At 43.2% G+C, this 21308-nt stretch overlaps 1 protein-coding gene across 1 annotated transcript; it reads right to left on the reverse strand.

Annotated features, from left to right (window-relative positions):
* Positions 1-9419: 9419 nt before the first annotated feature.
* LOC131219499 (OBERON-like protein) lies at positions 9420-14284 on the reverse strand. Its single transcript, XM_058214664.1, has 2 exons — positions 13075-14284; positions 9420-10237 (listed from the first exon to the last, which is right to left on the reverse strand). Exons 1-2 carry the CDS (start codon positions 14228-14230, stop codon positions 9612-9614), a joined length of 1782 nt encoding a protein of 593 aa, XP_058070647.1. The 5' UTR covers positions 14231-14284; the 3' UTR covers positions 9420-9611.
* Positions 14285-21308: the final 7024 nt, after the last annotated feature.

Raw genomic sequence — 21308 nt, forward strand, 5'->3', positions numbered from 1 at the left:
ATTGTAAACACCCCCCCTCTAATTTAGATCATTGCAAATACACCTCTATTTTGCATATTCAATACAAATCCCCAACAGCACGGTGTCCATGTATTCAGCTATGTAATTTGAATTCTGCTTCCTAATATCCAAACGTCTTCTAAAACCCTTGCTAAAGCTTTTTTGTAGCTCTTGCATCTTCAATCTCTAATCTTCTTATATATTAGCACTATTATCTCAAAATAATAATAATAATAATAACTATTTTACCCAACTCGTAAGTAATCACTTGTAAACATGTGGGCCTACCACAGTGCATATATACCATTCAGCCAATTAACCGTGGTCATGCCACCATAGAAATGGAAAACACTAAAAATTAGGCAGCTTCAACCACCAAGTACCTCATGTTAGGATTCACAAAGCTTAATCATCAGAGATGTACTATTCATCCAACCAATGTCACTTTACGGGTCAAGTTTTGCGTTGAGCTCACTAATAGTCACAAGGTTAGCACTTCCTTGCTTGGGGTTTAGGGATAATTTTGTAATTTTACATGAAATTTTATATAAATCCTAATTCATTTAGGATAACATATTCTATCAAAAGAGACGTTATATTGACTTGCATTTCATTTTTTACCTTTGATCATAATGGATTAGAGTGAATTTGTGTACATACTAAAAAGCAACCATGTAAATATTTGTATTATGGTTTGCATATTTTTTCCTTTTTTTAATTCTTTTAATTGATATTATTGTGTGAATGGCCGAAAATGGATCTCTTTTCCCAACGGCCCACTATGTAATTTGGATGCTTTTGGTATGGCACGATGCAGCCACGACTTCATTAGCCTATTTTTTTGGTATCCAATATTTAAAATTGAAGAACTCTTCCAGGCAAGTTAGATGCCATTTATGTATAGTAGTGGGCTTCACATCCCGGCAAAACAAATTCCCAAAACAAAGGTAATTGTGTCACTAGATCCAAAGGGAGTTATTTGCAACATGTCTGAGCAAAGGGAGGTATTTGCAATTATCCAAAGTAGGCAAAACAAATTCCTAAGACAAAGGTAATTGTGTCGCCCGCTCCAAAGGGAGGTATTGGCAACATATCTGAGCAAAAGTAGGTATTTACAATTATCCAAATTATAGTGGGAAGTGTTTTCAATTGTCCGTGACAGGAAAGAAGTTTACAATTATCCCAGGAAAAACTTTGATACTCGGCGGTATGCGGTGGATGATATGCAGGCCATTGGAAATCAATTAGAAAGTGCATGCAGCAAACAAATTAAATATTAAATTGCACAAATTGTGGGTCCCAATTTATATGTATGACTAGGAAGCCGATTAGCTAATGACAAAGCTCAAGTCGACTCATCACATAAAACAGTGGGGACAATGACACTTACTGTTGAAACCTTCCTAGGGCCCACTATGATATTTATTTGAGATCCGACTTACTCATAACATAAAAACCAGCTTGACCTAATAAGTTTTTAATGATAGTTTTAGGGTGGGGTTTACTTGTGCTTTGGATCTATCTCATTTTTTATTTCATACTTTAAAATGAGCTCTCAAAATGAATGGACGATGTCAATACAACACATACATTATGGTGTGGCCCGCAGAACTTGGTGACATCACTCCAATAGTGATATAGCTACTAACATCCTTATAAGTAATGAAAAATCACACTTGCTTGATTATATGCACCTTAGAGTCAGTTTTAGCTGGTGCAAGTCAAACTCATGGTTCCATCGTTGATTCAATTGGTCTATTGGGACGCACCGATTGGATATTCATGCAGGCTGAGAATATATGCAATTGGAGTTTGTGATACATGTTGTTCCTCCATATCAGATGTCAATAAAAAAATAATAATAATAAGTGAATGTGTTGGAAATAGGACCTAAAAAAAAAATTTAATTAAAAATTAATCTTTATTAATATATTTTTTAAATTTTTTTAACTAATTTCATATATATATATATATGGAAAAGGTTCTATTAAGGTCGAGCTCATGGGAACTCCCCATGAGGTCGAGCTGTGTGGGCCCCACCATGATGCATGTCGAAAATCTACCCCATCAGCCAGATGCACCATTCCATGGTAGGCCCAGTGATTAAAAATCAAGTCAATCTTTGACTTTTGTGGGCCACACGACATACAAAAGTGGAGAGGGGTTACTCTCCTTTAAAATATTCATAATCATTTTTTGGGCCTACTGAGATGTGGTTCACAAATACAGCCCATCTATTATGTGCATGTGTCTCACTTGAAAGAGGGGTTAGACCAAGTTTCAGACACATCCAAATTTCAGGTAGGCCCTACCAAGTGCTTTTATATGTTTTAGGCATGTCTTCGTATGATTTTAAATGGTATGGCCCACCGGAGTTCCATACATGGCAGATTTTTGGGATATCCCATAATTTAAAGGGGACCCATCAAATGCACAGTGTTGAGGTTCGACACACATCATGATGGGGCCCACACAGCTCAACCTCATGGGGAGTTCCCATGCGCTCCACCGTATGGAACCTTTTCCCACACGTGTGTGTATAATATTTTTTCATTTGTAGCATATCATGGTAGATAGTATGCATCGAATGGCTTATTGGATGCAATCCTCATCCTAACCATGCATTAAAATTTTTCTTAATAAGATTATCTTAACATTTCAATTAGCTACCTTTATTTAAATAATTAAGAAGAGAACTACTGCAACGGTCCATGTTTAACGGAAGAAAGGCCTGAGAATGGGTGGCTAGGCTTTTCTATCTAACATATTCCTTTCTTTTTTTTCTCCCTCTATTTTACAAGACTGGTCCACTGATGACAAGCTGCATTAAAACAACGGTCATTGATCAGTGGGCCCCACTCACACAAAATAAAGACGGATGGAGGATCCTGTGGTTCCTCGTTCCATTTGCATTTTTTAAATGCACACGGATTCTCAATTGGTTCAGCAATCCATACCATTGGTCTATGATGCCCCATCGAGGATGGACAATTGTGAAATTTCTCATTGATAGGACAATCCTAACCATCCAATTGGAAATCTAAATATAGACGGTTGAGAAGAGAAATACAACGGCCCACATTCAACTGAAAGTAGTTTTAACATATTGTCGGTTAGATCTTCCAATCTGGGATAGTCTTGTAGACCTGTCCATCCATAGTGGGACAACGGTTTGGATTACCGAAATATGGGCCCCAATAGTCAGAACTCAGTGCGTGTGTATACCGCGCAGAAACGCGGGCCACTTATCATACAAATCCTCTTTGGGCATCAATATCAGCTTCTTTGACAAGAAAAGCCCTGAAAGGTAATATTCGACCCACATTTCTTCTCTTTTTCCACATTTTGGACCTTATTTTTTCCTTTTGACAGATCCGATATTCGTTTCTTGTTTGAGAAAGTAGGCGGCTTTAGACGCTTTTGACACGTGGACCATATGAGGTCGAGACTGTTCATCTAGTGGGCCCCACTGTTGATTGGCTGTACGCCACTAATCCCACACTGGCTGGAGAATCTTAACTGATTGATCAGAGGACTTTTTCCCGTTGAATGTGGACCGTTGGTTAGATGTCTCATTTGTTTTCGATTCTGACTAGTGGGGCAAATTTTTTAGGAATCCAGACCGTTGCTATGTTCTAGTATACCGTGGATAGACTATACCTCAATTTATCCTTGGTGAAACAATTTTAAACTTGGGATTTTTGGCCGATAGGTAGACGGTTGAAAAAAAAAAGACAATAATAGCTGTCCACAATCAAATTTAAAAATATCCCTAGAATGGGTTGGGAGCCATTTTAGGTCCATCCATGGTGGAACTCAACAAACCAATGGACTAGATTACTGATTCATGGGCCCCACTTTTCATAATCTAATGCGCGTGCACACTTTGCAAAGGTGTGGTTAACATCTCATATAATTCCTCTTTTCTCTTAACGCGGACTGCGTCCTGCCTCCACCTGGACGGATTACCGTCCAGTCAGATCTGTGGAGGGTCTACCGTGATATATATGTTTATCCACGCCGTCCATTCCTATTCTTGGATCATTTTTAATTATGAGGACAGGAATGAGGAAGATCCAACGATCAAGTAGATCACACCAAATGGGAAATTGGATTAAATTAAAATCACAAAGTATTAAATTCAAGAGTCATTTGTGGTGTGGTCGACTTGAGATTTTGATCTATCTCATTCATGGTTTTATAGCTTAAAATGATCCGAGAAAAGGAATGAACGGCGTGGATAAAAGATACATTACGATGGGCCCCTCCACAGATCCGCTGGACGGGGGCAGGACGCAATCCGCGTTCATTTTCTCTCCTTGATCCTCAAAAGTCGGAAGCGTACTGAGTAACTCAGTACACAATCCGATTTCCTGGTCGGTTCTATGTGGGGCCCACCATGATGTGTGTGTTTTATCCACGCCGTCCATACATTTAGCCAACTCATTTCAAAGCGTGAGGCCAAAAATGAGGTAGATCCAAATATCAGGTGGATCACACCCCACGAAAACAGCGGTGATTGGACGCCCACAGCCCACTATAATTTTTGTTTTTACCATCCAATCTGTTGATTAGGTCAAAATGCCTGGATGCGGGGGGAAAAAAAATATCAGCTTGTTCGAAAACTTTCGTGGCCCTCAAGAATTTTTTAACGGTGAGCATTTCAATAACCACTGTTTCCTGTGGTGTTGGTCCACCTGAGATTTGGATCCGCCTCAATTATCGGTCATGCATGAAATGAGCTGGCAAAATCGACGGTGGGGACATCCGACGACGTTGCTAAAAGTACTACATTGCGGAATTCACTGCGGGATCTTGGGAGTGCGGAACGGACGCGGTTTGACTGGTGACCCCAACACTAGCCAGCGTCTAAGCTATGTGGGTCCCACCATAATGCGTGTGTTTTATCCACACGATCCACCCATTTTTCCCCTTCATTACCGCATGAGCCTAAAAATTAAGCAGTAGGTGCACCTTGATGTACGTGTTGTATCCAGACCGTACGTAGACCAGTTTTTCCAGCTCATTTTAGGGTGGGAGGGGATTAGGTGAGACACCAGGCTCACCCGAGACGGTGCGGCCCTTACCATAGGGGCCCACCTTTATGTATGTATTCTATATCCACGCCGTCCATCTGTTTTCCAGTTCATTTTGGGGTATTGTTCTAAAAATGAAGTAGATCCCATTGTCAGGTGGACTATACCATAGGAAACAGTGGTGATTAAACACCCTACCATTAAAAACTTCTTAGGCCCATCTTAATGGTTATACAGTGTTTATTTGCCATCTTATATTTGTGTTTTCCTGATATGTGGACCCCACGAAGTTTCTAACGGTGGACATTCAATCAACACCGTTTCCAATGGTTTGGTCCGCTTGCGACTTGGATCTGCTTCAATTTTTGGCCCATGCCTTAAAATGGAAACAGAGTGTCTATATATATATATATATATGTATGGGAAAAGGTATTATGCGCTCGACCTGGCGAGTCCGTCCATGAGGTCGAGCTGTGTGGGCCCCACAGTGATGCGTTTCAAACATCAACACCATGCATTTGATGGGTCCCCTTTAAATTATGGGATATCCCAAAAATCAGTTGTATACAGAACTCAGGTGGGCCATACCATCTAAAATCATGTGAAGACACCGTTAAAACATATAAAAGCACTTGGTGGGGCCCACCTGAGTTTTTAATGCTACTGAAACTTGGTCTGAACCCTCATCCAAGTGGGACACACATAATGGATGGGCTGGATTTGCAAACCACATCTCGGTGGGCCCAAAAAACTGATTATGAATGTTTTAATGGTGCACGGCCCCTCCCCACTTCTGTATGTGGTGTGGCCCACACAAGTCACGGATTGACTTGATTTTTGAGACCTAGGCCCACGATGGAATGGTGCATCTGACTGATGGGGTAGATGTTCGAAACGCATCATGGTGGGGCCCACACAGCTCGGAAGCGGATTGCGTACTAAGTAAACTCTGTGGGGAGGGGCCGTGCACCATTAAAACATTCATAATCATTTTTTGGGCCCACCGAGATGTGGTTTGCAAATCCAGCCCATCCATTATGTGTGTCCCACTTGGATGAGGGTTCAGACCAAGTTTTAGCAGCATTCAAAACTCAGGTGGGCCCCACCAAGTGCTTTTATATGTTTTTGGCATGTCTTCACATGATTTTAGATGGTATGGCCCACCTGAGTTCCGTATACGGCTGATTTTTGGGATATCCCATAATTTAGAGGGGACCCATCAAATGCACGGTGTTGATGGTCGACACACATCACGGTGGGGCCCACACAGCTCGACCTCATGGGAGCTTATCATGAGGTCGAGCCATGCTCCCCTGCGCACCTACGCACGTGTGCACCTTTGCACACGTATCATGGGTGTCTAATCTGAATGGTACATGTGATGCGGAATCCCATGAAACCCCCTATGGCAAATTTTCACCCTGATCTAAAATTCTGGTGGGCCATAGCAAAGAGAAATGCAAATCAAGGGAGGAAATTGTTTTCATTTTTCATGGCCCATCAAAGTTTTAGATCAAAGTAAAACTTGGTCTCGGGGGATTTCACGAGGTGCTGCTTCACATGAACAGTTCAGATTTTGGATCCACATCACATATGATGAGTTCCCAAAAAAGATCGTATGTAGTACGTATGAACTGGTTCGCAGGTGAGCGTTTCCATGTGTGTGTGTTATATATATATATATCACGGTAAGTCCCCAGTCACGGATCCGCCAACCTCCGTGGTCCCCACTAAATCCGCGTCCTACGTGGATCCCAACATGTGAGAGGCAGAAAACTGATGCTGGACAACTCACGAGGGTCCACCTTGACTGTAACTGCCTGATTTTCGGTCCTGGCTATCTCTACTGAAGGGGCACCTAATGCCCGGATTGCAACCGGCATCATTGAGCGGCGCAATGCAAAGGCCATCTAGACCGTTCAGTAGATGAATCACCTATTGATTTAGCTATGGCTCAAAAGACTCCGCGAGTGGACGATCGCCATCGCCCAGTCAATTGCCGACTCCTGCCTTGAATTTTCTGTAGATTTGGGAATTCGGATTGCTGTATTCATGTGATGTTGGGGGAGAATTAGGTGTTGCCCTGACCAATGGCCCACCTTGATGTACGTGTTGTATCCAAACCGTACACCAGTTTTTCCAGCTCATTTTAGGGTGGGAGCAGATTAGGTGAGACACCAGGCTCACCCGAGACGGTGCGGCCCTTACCATGGTGGGCCACCTTTATGTATGTATTCTATATCCACGCCGTCCATCTGTTTTCCAGTTCATTTTGGGGTATTGTTCTAAAAATGAAGTAGATCCCATTGTCAGGTGGACTATACCATAGGAAACAGTGGTGATTAAACACCCTACCATTAAAAACTTCTTAGGCCCATCTTAATGGTTATACAGTGTTTATTTGCCATCCAATCTGTTGATAAGGTCACTTAAGCTTGGATGAAGAGAAAAACAAATATCAGCTTGATCCGAAACTTTCGTGACCCATTAATAGCCAATCACGGCTGTTTCCTATGATATGGTCCACCTGATAATTTTCGTATAATGCCATAAAATGATTTGGAAAAACGGATGGACGGCGTGCATACAGATTACATGCATCAAGGTGGACCCCCATTGTAGATCCCGGGGGGGGGGGGGGGGGGGGAGGGGGTGAGACATGGAGTGTGTGTACTGACATGGGTGTGTACCTAACAAGCTAACCCAAATAAAAAATAAAAAAAAGAAGTGGCCCCCATTGTAAGGGCCGCACCATCTTGGGTGAGTCCAGGGTCTCACCAAATCCGCTCCCTTTTAAGGCATGGGCCCAAAATGAAGCAGATCCAAATATCAAGTGGACCATCTCTAAAAGCTTCCTTGGGCCCCACTGTAATGTTTATTTGCCAATCAGTCTGTTGACAAGGTCACCCGGACCTGGATGAAGGGAAAACACAACTTTTGTGGCCCCAGGAAGTTTTCAACGGTGGGCATTCAATCCCAACTGTATTGTCCAATTGAGATTTCCATCTGCTTCAATTTTGGGAATGAGCCAGAAAAACTGGACGGCAGACGGCATGGATATACAACATAAACATCAAGGTGGGCCACACGCTCTGGAAAATACCCACTAACGTATCACTGGGGAACACCTAATCCGCTCCATCATTTTTCCATGCCCTAGCAACCTGTTCGTATCACTCCGTAACTATCCCCAAAGGGACAAGATCCATAGCTGGGATCTTCCATCTTGAGAGATTCTTGGGCACTTGCCTGGAAAGCCAGTGCTAATTTACCTTACCCCTTTCAAGCATGGGGCGCGCACAGCTACAGTGGCACCGGGCAGATGTGAGGCCCACGTTATGCATATATGAAATCTGACCCATCCATCAGATCCATGGGTCATGCACATCACACGGGCCGAAAATCATGCTGATCCGTGAATTAGGAGGACCAATATATGAGGTCCAAGTTGGGAGGTAACACCCACCCTTGATTTGTGTGGAGGGCCCCACAAGTTGCATATAAGGAGGAATCTAGACCTCTCCAACCTCTATCTTTGCCTGGATGAAGGGTCAGACCAAAACCCAAGCTGCTTTTCAATCGCTGTGGCCCACCTGAGAGTTGGATCAAGCTGATCTTTGGCACTTGGGAGTAATATGAGCTGATGCATCTGATGGACCGGCCATGTGGGCCCCAAATCTGCTGGGTAACTGGAGTGCCCATCTTCTAACAAAAGACAACCGTTAAATAATAATAAAAATAATAATAATAATAAAAGGCTAGGATCTTCCAATCAGATGTGGACCGATCATGTGTACACCCACTGTCCACATTGGACCCACCAGATCAAACATGGATCATGAGGCCCAAACTGTACGGAGGACCACATAACCGCTCAGTTACCAAACATGCACTCACCAAAGAGTGTCATGATGGAAAGGAGCAACTGCAGCAATCACTGCCACATCAAAGCAGCAGAGACAAGAAAATGATAACAACTAAGCAATGCAACACCGCATGAAAAACGCCAAGGAAAGATTCCACTGGCCATCTGCAAGACGTGCACGGATGGTGCACTGTGCGGGACCCACCATGAATGCGTTCGGGGCAAGTCCATTCATCACCACCGAGGATGACTGGCATGTACCCTGAACATACACCAATGAGACACCTTGATGAATGGCCCAGATCATGCACACACGTGGCATATTGGCACATGTGCTGCAAACAAACCTTTGATAGTTTCTCAACCAGAACAAGGCTCATTCCTTCCTAACCATTCATTTGACCCACCTGATTCTAGTGCCAGGTAATGTTCACCATGGGGGACCCAACCAATAAATGGTCTTGATCCTTTTGAGCAAATAGCCTTATTTGTTTCTCAACCAGAACAAAGTTCCAATCACCGGAAACAATGCTCATACCTTCAGATATAAGATGCATGGGCATAGATGAACACATCGACAAGAGCAGCGAATGACAACAACAGCCATTTGATTCTTTGATTCACAACAACATGTAAAGGGCAGCCGGGGTATAGTCCATTAAAACATGCAGTAGAGAAGATGGAAGAACCACATACCGGAGTCTGTCATTTCATGGCACTGAAGGGTGGTGGTCGCTCGACTGCCCATCCAACTTTGGAGGCACATTGTACACATTCTTTAGCAAGTCCTGGATCTTGCACAGCATCATCATCTGTGATTGGTCCCCACCGGGCCCGCTGGCCTGTGCAGTGGCCCGTGAGTTTTCCTGAAGCTTGATCTTCTCAAACAAGTACTGCTTCTCAGCCTCAGCCTCATTCAGCCGGAGCTTCAGGTACCTGCTGGCATACTCCTCCTCTGACTTGTCGGACTTGGCGAGGGCAATTCTCTGTAGGCGCTCGGCCTCCCGCCTTGCCTCGTTGGCCTTGAGCTGGAACATGTCGGCCTCAGCCTGCTTGAGCCGGACGATGCTCTCCAGCTCGTCGATCTGCTGCTTCTTCCGCTGCCGCTCACTCTTCAGCTCCACCACCTCCCGGGTCTTGTCCTCGAGCTCACGGTCGCAGGCCTCGAGCGCAAGGCGGGCCTTCTTGAACATGCGCATCTTCTCCTCGGCCACCATCTCCATCTTCCTCACGGCCTCCTGCACCACCTCTGCAATCCGGTTGCATGCCTCCTGTGGGGCAATCATCCGGCCACTTTCCTCACCTTCAGGGTTCTTCGTGGGGTCCATCTCGAGTTCTAAATGAGGATGACACACAAAAAGGTGTAGAGATACAAATTGAATTAATAAAAAGATTTTTGTTTCTATAAGATTGGTGAAGATTTTACACTTAAATAGAGAAGATCGCCCAGGGCAGTTCAACAACAGAAAAGGCTATGGTGACTAGAATCTTAGCATGCGATCAGCACACCACTTTCATGCAAGGATGTAAAAAACAAGAAACTGAAGACCATTTTCAGAACACTGCAGAATATGTGACTTGTTGTGTTTTTCAAATGGGCCAGGGAGGTACTGATGAGTTGGTCATTCATAGAAAGGGTAAAGGAATCTTTTGGTAACTCCAGGTAGTGTAGCAACTGGGCCAGGCCTGACAGCGAAGCATGTACAGGTCCTGCCAATGAGCTAAGGATGCGAATCCGGAACCCAGCCAAGTTTGTGAGATCAGGAACTGGGGCTTGGGTGGGCCCACCAGATAATAATAAGCCACAAATGTTAGAGTCAAGTGGGGTTGGACCTTGATGAGCCTTCAAGGTGCGAACCAAGTACAGCCAAATTAGTCATCTGGCCTAAAACTCAAAACTAGGACCATGCCTCGGTGTTTAGCCAAACGTGATGCAAAGCAGGCTGGAAAGGGTCAGGCCTGGGCAAACCCAGCTTAATTGAAACCCTAAAGGCCTGTTGGGACGCACCCTCCAAAGGGGCATTTGAGATAAACCCCTCTTGAGCCAAACCGGGGCTTTTGTTGTGTGTTGGGATGCACTTTGCAAACCCCCATTTCACCATCCCGCTCAACAAAATAGGCACTCAAATGCCCATTCAACAAATTTCGTCGAGTCAACCTAAAAAGCAGGCTCGAAACCCCCTTCTGCGCAAATGCGTCCAAAAAGAACCTAACTCTAGGCAAACAGGGATGCTTCATCATCAAACAGGTCGCAACAATTTTTAGGGGAAAATATGATTTCTTTTTTCTTTTTCTTTTTTTTTGGGGGGGGGTGGTTCAAGCATCAAGGAATCATGGTGGTAAATATATTTATGTTTGTGTGGTCCAGCCATTTTACTGAGAAATGACGGGCAGTGAGGTCATTTCAGAAATATACAACGGACACCAGTAGGATCACTTCAGGGCTTGTATGACATTGATGGGGATGGTTTAGAGAGGAGATCTTCTAAAGTTAGGAAATTAATCCGTGATTGCAATTTTACCAGCCTCGCAGCGACACGTTGTGGGGAGGATTCTGCAAAACACAACTAAATGTCGAGTTTCCATTTCAATTGAATTTAAAGAGAAAGACTTGAACAGAGATTTCAACAGTAGTGCTTTAAATTTAATTGCATTTTGCAGGATCCTCACACGAAACAACACAACTTTATGACATATCGCCGTGGGTGCCACATTAATTGTAATTATAAAGGAACTTCCTAAACTGCCCTAGTTTCAAAAGCAATCATATATTGCATGAAATTTCCTTTGTATTTGAATCAAGAAATGAGAGATAGAGAGAGAGAGAGAGAGAGAGAGAGAGAGAGAGAGAGAGAGAGTCCTGCAAGAAGAATTTGACATAGATATTCCTTGCAAACTAAACAAACGGCCCTGTGAAAATCTCATTATAGTTGGAAATCACAAAGTTAATACACTCTGGCGATGTCAGAGAGCTCGTATAGCAAGCCACAAGCCCACAACACAAAGCACTATCATGTTTTACAGCACCATCCAGGTTGGAGTGTAGCAACATCAGACATTAAACATTCTTTCATGAGCAATGAATAAATATTTACTAGAAGAAAAGGGATGGGTACAAAGGGCACAACAGCAAAAGAAAGAGAGTGCGTCAAGCAAGGGGACCACATCCCTCCATACCAAGATAGGGTCTCAGCACCCCTTCCTTTGCAAGAAAATCTGCAACATCGCAGGCCTCGTGATTAAACAAGAGGATCGCCAAACAGTCCAAACTGCCAGCAGTTCATCTTCTGTTATGTGAGCTTCTCCTAGAAGAAGGCACTGTATGCGGTTGGCCTTCCTCACTTGACCCGCACTGTGCAGGTTAGGTATCAAGTTAAGGTCTCCAACTTGCTTTAAGACTTTCTATCTTCATCTCATACAATTGTGTGCAAGTAGCAACATGTCATATCAATATCAAGCACCATTATCCAGATTATGACGCTTGTAGAAAAAAGAGGGTTGGATTTTAACATCCCAAACTTAGACTTGCCTAATCCCTTGCTCACCATTGCATCAAAGGAAAATAATAAAGGCAGTATAGACTGGACAGTAATTTTTTTAGTATTGTCTCTCTTGCAAAACGAATTAATTTTTTATAAAGGGAGCCCTTACACCCACTTTGACTTATAAACACACGCATCCCTTTCATTGAAATAATAACCCACATCCCAAGGTATTCAAAAATGGTTATGTACTGTAATGGTGGCACCCGTTACGCGATATGGGGATGCAATGCTAGTTTGAAGGGAAAAAAATAAAGAATAAAAAACGAAAGGAAAGGATAGGAAAGGAAAAAAAGGCCCGTACGGGCCTGTAATGGGCCGATACGGGGCTGTAATAGGCTGATATGGGGCCGATGCATTTTTTCTTCACAACAAAATTTCAACCACTATGGGGCATTAACAGCCTGTATCATAATGGTCATCCGGCTGGCTGTTACCATTATCGAATACCTTGGCACATCCTATTGTTGGTAATACATCACTCTGAATTTATATTATTGAACGACAAAAAGCAGAAAAGCCGGGTGCGTGTATCAGTCAGAGTGAGTGCCAAGGACAGTTCCCTTTTATAAAGGAATAGGCTATTCTGAGCAATGTGAATGGCGGTTAGGAAGCCTAGAAAGATCCATACCTTGGAAAAACAGCAGCATCATTTTGCAAACTGTAGGCTCTGGGACTCCACTCTTCATCTTCTCCATGAGATCTTCACACTTCCAAAAAAGTTTCCTCCCTCTGGAATCCTCACTTCCACGGAAAATCTTACTAACAAAATCGACTTCCCTCATCAGGGCCTCCTGGTTCCAGCCTGGTGCGCAGTGTTGAAACACATCTTTAACCCAACCCAACAACTCGGAGGTCCTATTGCAGGCCTGGCATCTGAAAAGCATCTCAGAAGTACTGACTCCACTCTTAGAGCTCGAACCCATTCCAATTTGCCCAGCACGAATTGCGCAATCCGTGTGAGTCCAATGAGAACACAAATCACATCCGATCCAGCGGCATGTGTTTACCTCAAAATCGAATTTATTACAAAGTACACACATGCAAAGGTTGCAGAAGCCATTTCGTTTAGCGCATATATTGCAGCTGCAGTCATCAGCAGGAAGCTGGCTTTGACATGCTATATTTCTGCACCGTTTGTAAAGAAACACTTCTATGAGGGAAGTCTGGGGGAGGCTGATATTTGGATGCAAAAATGCCTGGATTCCCGTGTTTATTGCGACAAGAATCTCCAGCTGTACTCGGTGCGCTCTAATTAGCGATTTGGCTGTCAAATCAGTTCTACACTGAACATACCTCTGCAGAAGTAAAAACTCCTCTCTATTCTGAGAGCCACCTGTTCCTTCGAGAATTACCCGAAGCTCACTTTTAAGCCCTTCTACAAGCTCTTCCGGCTGGGTACGGATGCGCTCAGAAATTATCTCGACCCTTTCTCTAGCTACATCATGAAGAGTGATCTTTTCTGCGCTGGAAACCCGGCGAATAACAGACTGCTCAGGGCAATAACTTTCTCCTTCTTCTTTCTCCTTCTCCAACTTCTTTGCTTTGATAGGTTCAGGACGGTTGTTTTCCATTGGCCAGGTTTCTTGCGAGCTAGCACTCTCAGATGGGGACTCACGCACATGCTCAGAATTTGAACCAGGTTCCTGAGTATCGGGAGAGCCACGAGCATCAGAGGAAATTAGGGATAGGGATGTTTGCAGCCCTGAAGGTCTAGGTTGCTGACGTGGAGGAAGCAATTTTGTAGGTGGTTGCTGTTGGAAGTTTGCTCCAGAAGAGGTTCCCATGAGGAGAGACCTGTATTAACTATAATCCAGACATGTGATGAAAGAAGATATCAGTACATCACATAATATGGATAAAACAATAATATGAAATGATCCATAAGATTTCCTAGTCACAAATCAAATGTCAGTGTGTCATCGACCATCAACCATTACCCATGAGTTGCAACTTGCAGATGCAAACATTGCAAATACATCAAGAGGAACCTTCCATTACACCGTAATAACAAAATCGCAACATCACTCAAAATTCGTAACTATAGAATGCACTTCAATGATAATAAAGCACAAATAAATCAAGATGTAAGGCCTATGATTCTGATAAAATGCACATTACTTATCAAAATCCATCCAACTTTTCAAACAAAATGCAAATTTTCACGCCGTCTAGACGCAATTGCAACAGCACAAAATCTTCAAAAACCTGCCATAATAAATCAAAACCCTACAAACCTAACCTTTCAATTCGACATAATCAAAACCCTAGAAACCAAAAAAAAAAAGGTTTTTTATATTTTTTTTAAAAAAAAAAATTTAAAGGCTTTCCAGCAATCCAGATTCCAGCTACAAATCTCTGCCGAGAGACCCCTTAAAAACTATCGTTAGAACCAAGCCCGAAAAAACACAATATTTCCTCAAAACCCTTCAAATCCATAGAATCCAAATCCTAAAGGAGAAAATAATGAAAAACAATTACTCTATACAAACCACTTTCGAAACCCCTACAATTTGCAGAAAAACCCTAAATTAGCACAAAACCTTTCAATTCCACCAAATCAAACCCTAGACAAGCCAAAAATATCTGCCAAAAAGCGTAGTGAGAAAAACACACTTGAAAAACCCTAGGATCTGTGCCAAACCCCAAGAAAAGCCCAAGTTCTCAAAAATCCATCTTTTCTACCCAAAGCAAAACACTAGCAAACCGAAATTTCAACACTTGATAAACCCAACCTTTTGAACCAAACCATCCTAAAAACCAAAATCTTCCAAAAACCTTCAATACACCAAGACCAAACCCTAGAAAAACCCAAATTCCTACCAAAAGAAGTCAAATCACTTGCTAAACCCTATAACTCAAACAAAAGCCCTACAGAAACCCGAATTTCCACGAATAACTTCAACTCCACCAATATAAAACCCTATAAAATACCAAATTTTCCCAAAAAAAAAAAAACATTTTTTAAAGAAATCCACGGACGAATCACATACCTCTCTAACCAAAGTACTAGAAAATAACCCAGATTCTTCCCAGAACACTCCGATCACACCAACACCAAACCCTAAAAAACCAAAATTCCTACCAAAAGAAATCAAATCACTCGCAAAACCCAATATTCCGAACCAAAACCTTACGCAAATACAAATTTCCACAAATTACTCCAATTCCACCAAAATCAAACCAAACCAAAATTTCACAAAAAGACCGATTTTCTAGAAACCAGAGGCGAATCGCATACCTTCCGATGCGAGATCCAGCAAACAAAAACCTCCGAAACGAGCAGTCGATGGAAACGGAATCTCTATAGAGAAAGAGTGAGTAAGAAGTAGCTGAAAATCGAGATTTCAACCGTAGAGAAAGGAAGAAAAAAAAGGGGGGGATTTTTCTTCTCCCTTTCCCCCTTTCAGCTGTCGAAAACCTTCTCTCCCTCTCTCTCAAGACACTGCCTTTGACAGAGTAGGTTTGCTAGCGTGGCTCGCGAGCGATGATATGGATGGTGGCTTGCCAATCTCCACCGTCGATTCCCCCGAACCTGTTTCTAGTTCCGCACGCGAGCCGCACATGGACACGTGTGTGATTTCTAATCTTTCTAAGGTTTTCTTCTTGAAATATCAGATCATTTCAGTTTTATGTGCGTGAATTGACGGTTAAAGATCTTTTTCTATAGTCGTTCATTTGATTTGAAATGTTGGGCCCCACCGTAGGAGTGAATGGCCTGATTTTATGCCAGAGGATCTAAACAGTGCAACTCGCCTGATTGGAAGATCAGATGTCACACACGTGTCACACCTGACACGTGCCCGGGTGTGGATGTGTACAGCTCCCGCATGTGTGTGGAATTGGATCATTTAACATTCTTTAATGATTACTTTGAGCATGGTGGCCCCATATCACTCTCAAATAAGTTTGATATTGAGTATATTGGTTAAAATTATGGGCCCATTGACATGAACGGTTCTGATCACTGGAAGATTTGTCCACGTCATTAGAAAGCTCCACGAAATACAAATTGGATACTCGTGCGAGTCATCTGTCTTGTGCCATTTTTCAACGCTTTCATGGAGCCGAAGGGCGAGATGACCGTCTCGGCCGGTTGATGCGGGTTGACCAATCTGTTCTTTCCATACCAGTCTGCTGACGTGTCAATCACTATCTTTGCGGCTTCACGCTTTCGTCGGGACGAGGAATTCCTGCCAAAGTCTTTTGCAGGAAGTTCCTGCGCGATGCATGTTGGGGGCCACTGTAATGTTTTTGAGAAATCTAACCCGTCCATCCATTTTTTGAGCTCATTTTACTATATGTGATTAAAAATGAGAAGGATACAAGACTTAAGTGGGCAATACTAGATGAAAGAGTGGGAAAAAGAATGCCTACCATTGAAACCTTCCTAGGCTCCACCTTAATGTTTATATTCCATCCAAGCCGTTTACAAAGTCATTTTTGCTGGGATGAAGTGAAAATATCAAAAATTAGATCGATACAAAACCTTTGTGACTATATAAATGTTTCAACGGTGGTCACTATATCTCTACTGTTTCTTTTCATGTGGCCCATTCGAGTTTTGATTACACCTTATTTTTGGCCGCATCCTAAAATGATCTCTAAAAACGGATGGACGGTGTGGCTTTCTCACAAACATAGGAGTGGCCCACCCAGATTCCTTGCGCAGGAACTTCCTGCGAAAGCCAAAAGGCGGCAATTACTCGTTGGCTACTCGCTCGAGTAGCATTCCGACCACGCACATCCGGTGGGACCACAATCAGGTCCGTCTGATCTCACGGTGGGCCATCCATGGATGCCTGGTTTGAACCGCTGGTCAGTTTTAATTGTCCATTTGTTCATGACCCAAACGATGTCTAAGCCACTGATCGGATACACTGGAACTGTCGAATGGGCTTGTTTTTTTAGGGACCGGATTAGGTGAGACCCCGGATCCACCCAGGCTGTGGGGCTCACTGTGATGTATGTGCCTTATATCCACACCGTCCGATCATTTTGGAAGCTCATTTTAAGACATGATTAAAAAAAAAAGAAAAATTGACCCAAATCTTAGCGTGGTTGTAGACTACATCATAAGAAACAATGGTGATTGAATACCAAACATTAGAAACTTCATGAATTCTACCGTAAGCTTATTTGCCATCCAACCCATTGATAAGGTAACAAGCACCCATATAAAGAGATGGAACAAATATATCTTAGTATAAAGCTTTTGTAGCTTGCAATAGGCTTTTAATGATAAATCACCATTGTTCATGTAATATATGGACCATTTGGGATTTGGAACTGCTTCAATTTTTGATTCATGCCCTAAAATAATCTTTTGAATGCCAATGGAATGGATGGCATGGATGTAACTACATACATCACGGTGGACTCCACAGTCAAGGGTCCCATCCACCTCCGTGGATCCTGGGTCTCACCTAATCTGCTCCCAAATTTTTAACAGTGGGTTCTACATGGTGGGGTTGACTAACGGTATGATTTTGATTAAGACGCACCATTACCTAGTTCTAGTGCACATGTGCCAACATGGGACATGGGAGCCAATTAGGTGAGACCCGAGATCTACCCAGGTGGGTGGGACCCTTGACTATGAGGGCATTGTAATGCATGTGATTATATCCACGTGGTCCATCCATTTTGAAAGCTTATTTTAGGGCATGGTTAAAAAAAAGGAAGCAAATCCAAATCCCAGATGAATTATAATACTATAAATAGTAGTTATTGAATCCCTACTATTAAAAACTCCATAATGTTTATTTGCCATCAAATTTATTGATAAGGTTACAAATATCCATATGAAGACACCATCCAAATATTGATTACCAATGTGTTGCATATTGCAGTGATTTGCATCTATTTCATTTTTTGGATACAGGAGCCAATTAGGTGAGACCGGAGATCTACTCAGGTGGGTGGGACCCTTGAATAGGGGGCACTGTAGTGTATGTGATTTTTTATTTTTATTATTTTATTCTTTTTACACACGTACACACACTACACACACTCAAACTGGTGGAATTTCATCACCTATGGGTACTAGAACCCTTAATCGGGAGTTGAAACTTCTGCGAGTACCACCCGGGCAAGAGTAAGGACCTAGTGTAATGTATGTGATTACATCCACGTGGTCCATCGATTTTGAAAGCTTAATTTAGAGCATATAAAAAAAGAGTCCGGATCCTCTATTATCAGGTCAATAGAGAATTCCTGATACCCTAATTCTCATTGGTCCATGTCACCACTCACTAAAAAAATAAAAATAATAAAAAACAGCTTGGAACGCCAAACCATTAGGGTAACAGGAATTCTCTGTTGACCTGATAACAGAGGATCCCAGCTCATCAAAAAAATAAAGTAAATCCAAATCCTAAGCGGATTATAATACTAAATAGTAGTTATTAAATCCCTATCATTGAAAACTTCAAGCAACCGCAACTGTAAGGCTTGTTTGCCATCAAATCTATTGATAAGGTCCCAAAAATCCAGATGAAAATACCAATCAGATATTGCTTACCACTGTTATGATCTGCATTTATTTCATTTTTTTTTGGATCATACTCTAAAATGAGCTTCCAATGACGATGGACGGGTGAACGTACTTACATACATCATAATGGCCCCACAGTCAGGGGCCCACCCACGTGGGTCGATCCACTCCCATAGGACACGTTTGCAATATCTGGACCATCCATCAGGTGATCCCGCGAATAGAATGGCCTGGCCTGAGGATCAGTACGGTCCACTCATTATGTCTGCCACACGTGTCTCATCAACACCTTTAGTTAGAAAAAATGACGACCATCTGCGACGTAGGCGGCACGTGTGACGCGAATCGCTTTTTAGCATCTCTTGCCGAACACCATCTACTCGGCGACTTTAGGCTCCGAGAAAGAGATAAAACCGCCGAGGGAGAGGAGGTCGGCAGGTCAAAACAAGTGGGCCCCACCTGCCGACCGGGGTTAAGATAGTTTTTGGACAGGACGCGGCAATTGGGGGCTAACCTCACCTAACTCCTGCTGAGATTTCCGCTCTGGTTGGTGGTTCCTGAGTTTTTTACTCGACACGTGCCAGGAAAGCACACGTGTCTATAGACTCTTGAATAAGACTCGGACGAGTCAGATACGACTCGGACGAGTCGGACTCTGTCCGCACATCCCCCTTTGCATGATTGGCCAAGGCCTGTCCGTCCCGCTATTTTTGGACCGTTGATCACCTGGACTCGAACCATCTAGTTGCATGAGTTCTAGACAGGCAATTCAAACAATCTGATCATCATGCCACACGTACGATTAGTTGTGCAGCCATCAGAGCCGTCCATCTAGTGATGTATCATGAATGGCCCACGTTTCAAAGTCACATTTATCAGATAGACGGTGTTACGGGAAAATTTAGTGGCTGAGGGAGTCGTGGTGCAGTTAAGGGAACGACCTCCTAGGTAGTAGGGTTCATCAGCTCGGCTTCAACCCATCCGCCTAGACCGAGCTCGGCCTCAGCCCCGACATGCAAAGCCCACGTCACTCATCAATTTGGGCGGCAAGAGTATGGATGCTAAGGCCAACAAGTCAGCTTGTACAGAGACGTGACCAACGATCTTACTAAAGAATCATCCCCAGTAACACACGAGTAAACGCTGGCACACGATCTCAAAATAATTGCATAACTGTCAACTATCAACACGCGCGTAACTGTCAACTATTAGCATGCGCATCGATCATGATTAGAGGCCAAGATCGTGCCAAGAATGACGGGCACATTCGCTCTAACTGAAAGGTATAAATAGCATTCAAACATATAAGAACAGGAATGCTGCATACCTCATACCCTAAGCCCCATCTACACTACTTAGACTCGGATTCCTATCCTGACTTTGGCATCGGAGGGTCCCCTGCTCTAGTCAAGGTTTCCTTTGCCTTTCTCCTGATCCAGATTCCTATCCTGACTTTGGCGTCGGAGGGTCCTCTACTCTAGTGAGAATCTCGTTTGTCTTTCTCCTGTGCAGGCTTACAGGGCTCAACGTGAGTGCTCAAAGCTCAGTAAGGGTTAATCAGATTTTTGCATCAATAAACGGTATCCATGATCCCTGGTTATGAATGCTAGGGGAAGTAGGGAGAGGATCAGAGAAAGAAAAGAGTAGGTGAAGCTCCGAAGGGTAGGCCGCATCACCGCGTTTGGAACTTAGTTTGTAGACGTGGGGCCATGGCTGGTCTACCCAAGCCATTGATCGATCTGACAGCCGACCATTCCCATACTGCTCTCAATTGGTCAACACTAACCGTTGTTGGCATGCAAATGGGAAGCGTTGCGTGGTGTGAAACACACCACCAACTTGGGTGGTCGTTGACGTCACCAAGTTCCGTAGGCAACACGTGTTATATCTACACCATCCATCATTTTTGCAAGATCATTTTAGGGCATGGGCTTAAAAATGAGGCAGATCTAAAGCTCAAGTAGACAATACACAACAGAAAGCAGCGGAGACACCATCTTTGAAACCTTCCTAGGCCCCACCATGATGTTTATTTGCCATCCAAACTGTTCATAAGGTTACACAGACGTGGATGAAAGGAAAAACGCAAATCCAAAACTTCCATCCAACCAAGAAGTTTTCAATGGTAAGCGTCCAATCCTCACTTCTTTCCATGGTGTGGTCCACTTGAGCATTCGATCTGCCTCATTTTTGGGTCCATCCCCTAAAACAATCTCGTAAAATGAATGGACAGACAAATGCATGAACTTGAGGTCGGCACACCACTTACTCCGCTTCCATGCAAATACAAACAAATGCATGAACAAACAATATCAATGGAGGAAAGACAATAGATTCTGGTGGCGGCCAAGATCATCCTATTTTGGAGA

Source organism: Magnolia sinica, chromosome 11, assembly GCF_029962835.1.
Source record: "Magnolia sinica isolate HGM2019 chromosome 11, MsV1, whole genome shotgun sequence".
NCBI classification, from domain to species: domain Eukaryota; kingdom Viridiplantae; phylum Streptophyta; class Magnoliopsida; order Magnoliales; family Magnoliaceae; genus Magnolia; species Magnolia sinica.

Coding starts and splice junctions, on each gene's coding strand:
- LOC131219499 (XM_058214664.1), bottom strand. CDS start 14,230: ATGGGAACCTCTTCTGGAGCAAACTTCCAACAGCAACCACCTACAAAA. Junction 10,238..13,074: donor GATGCTGCTGTTTTTCCAAG/GTATGGATCTTT, acceptor ATCCTCATTTAG/AACTCGAGATGGACCCCACG.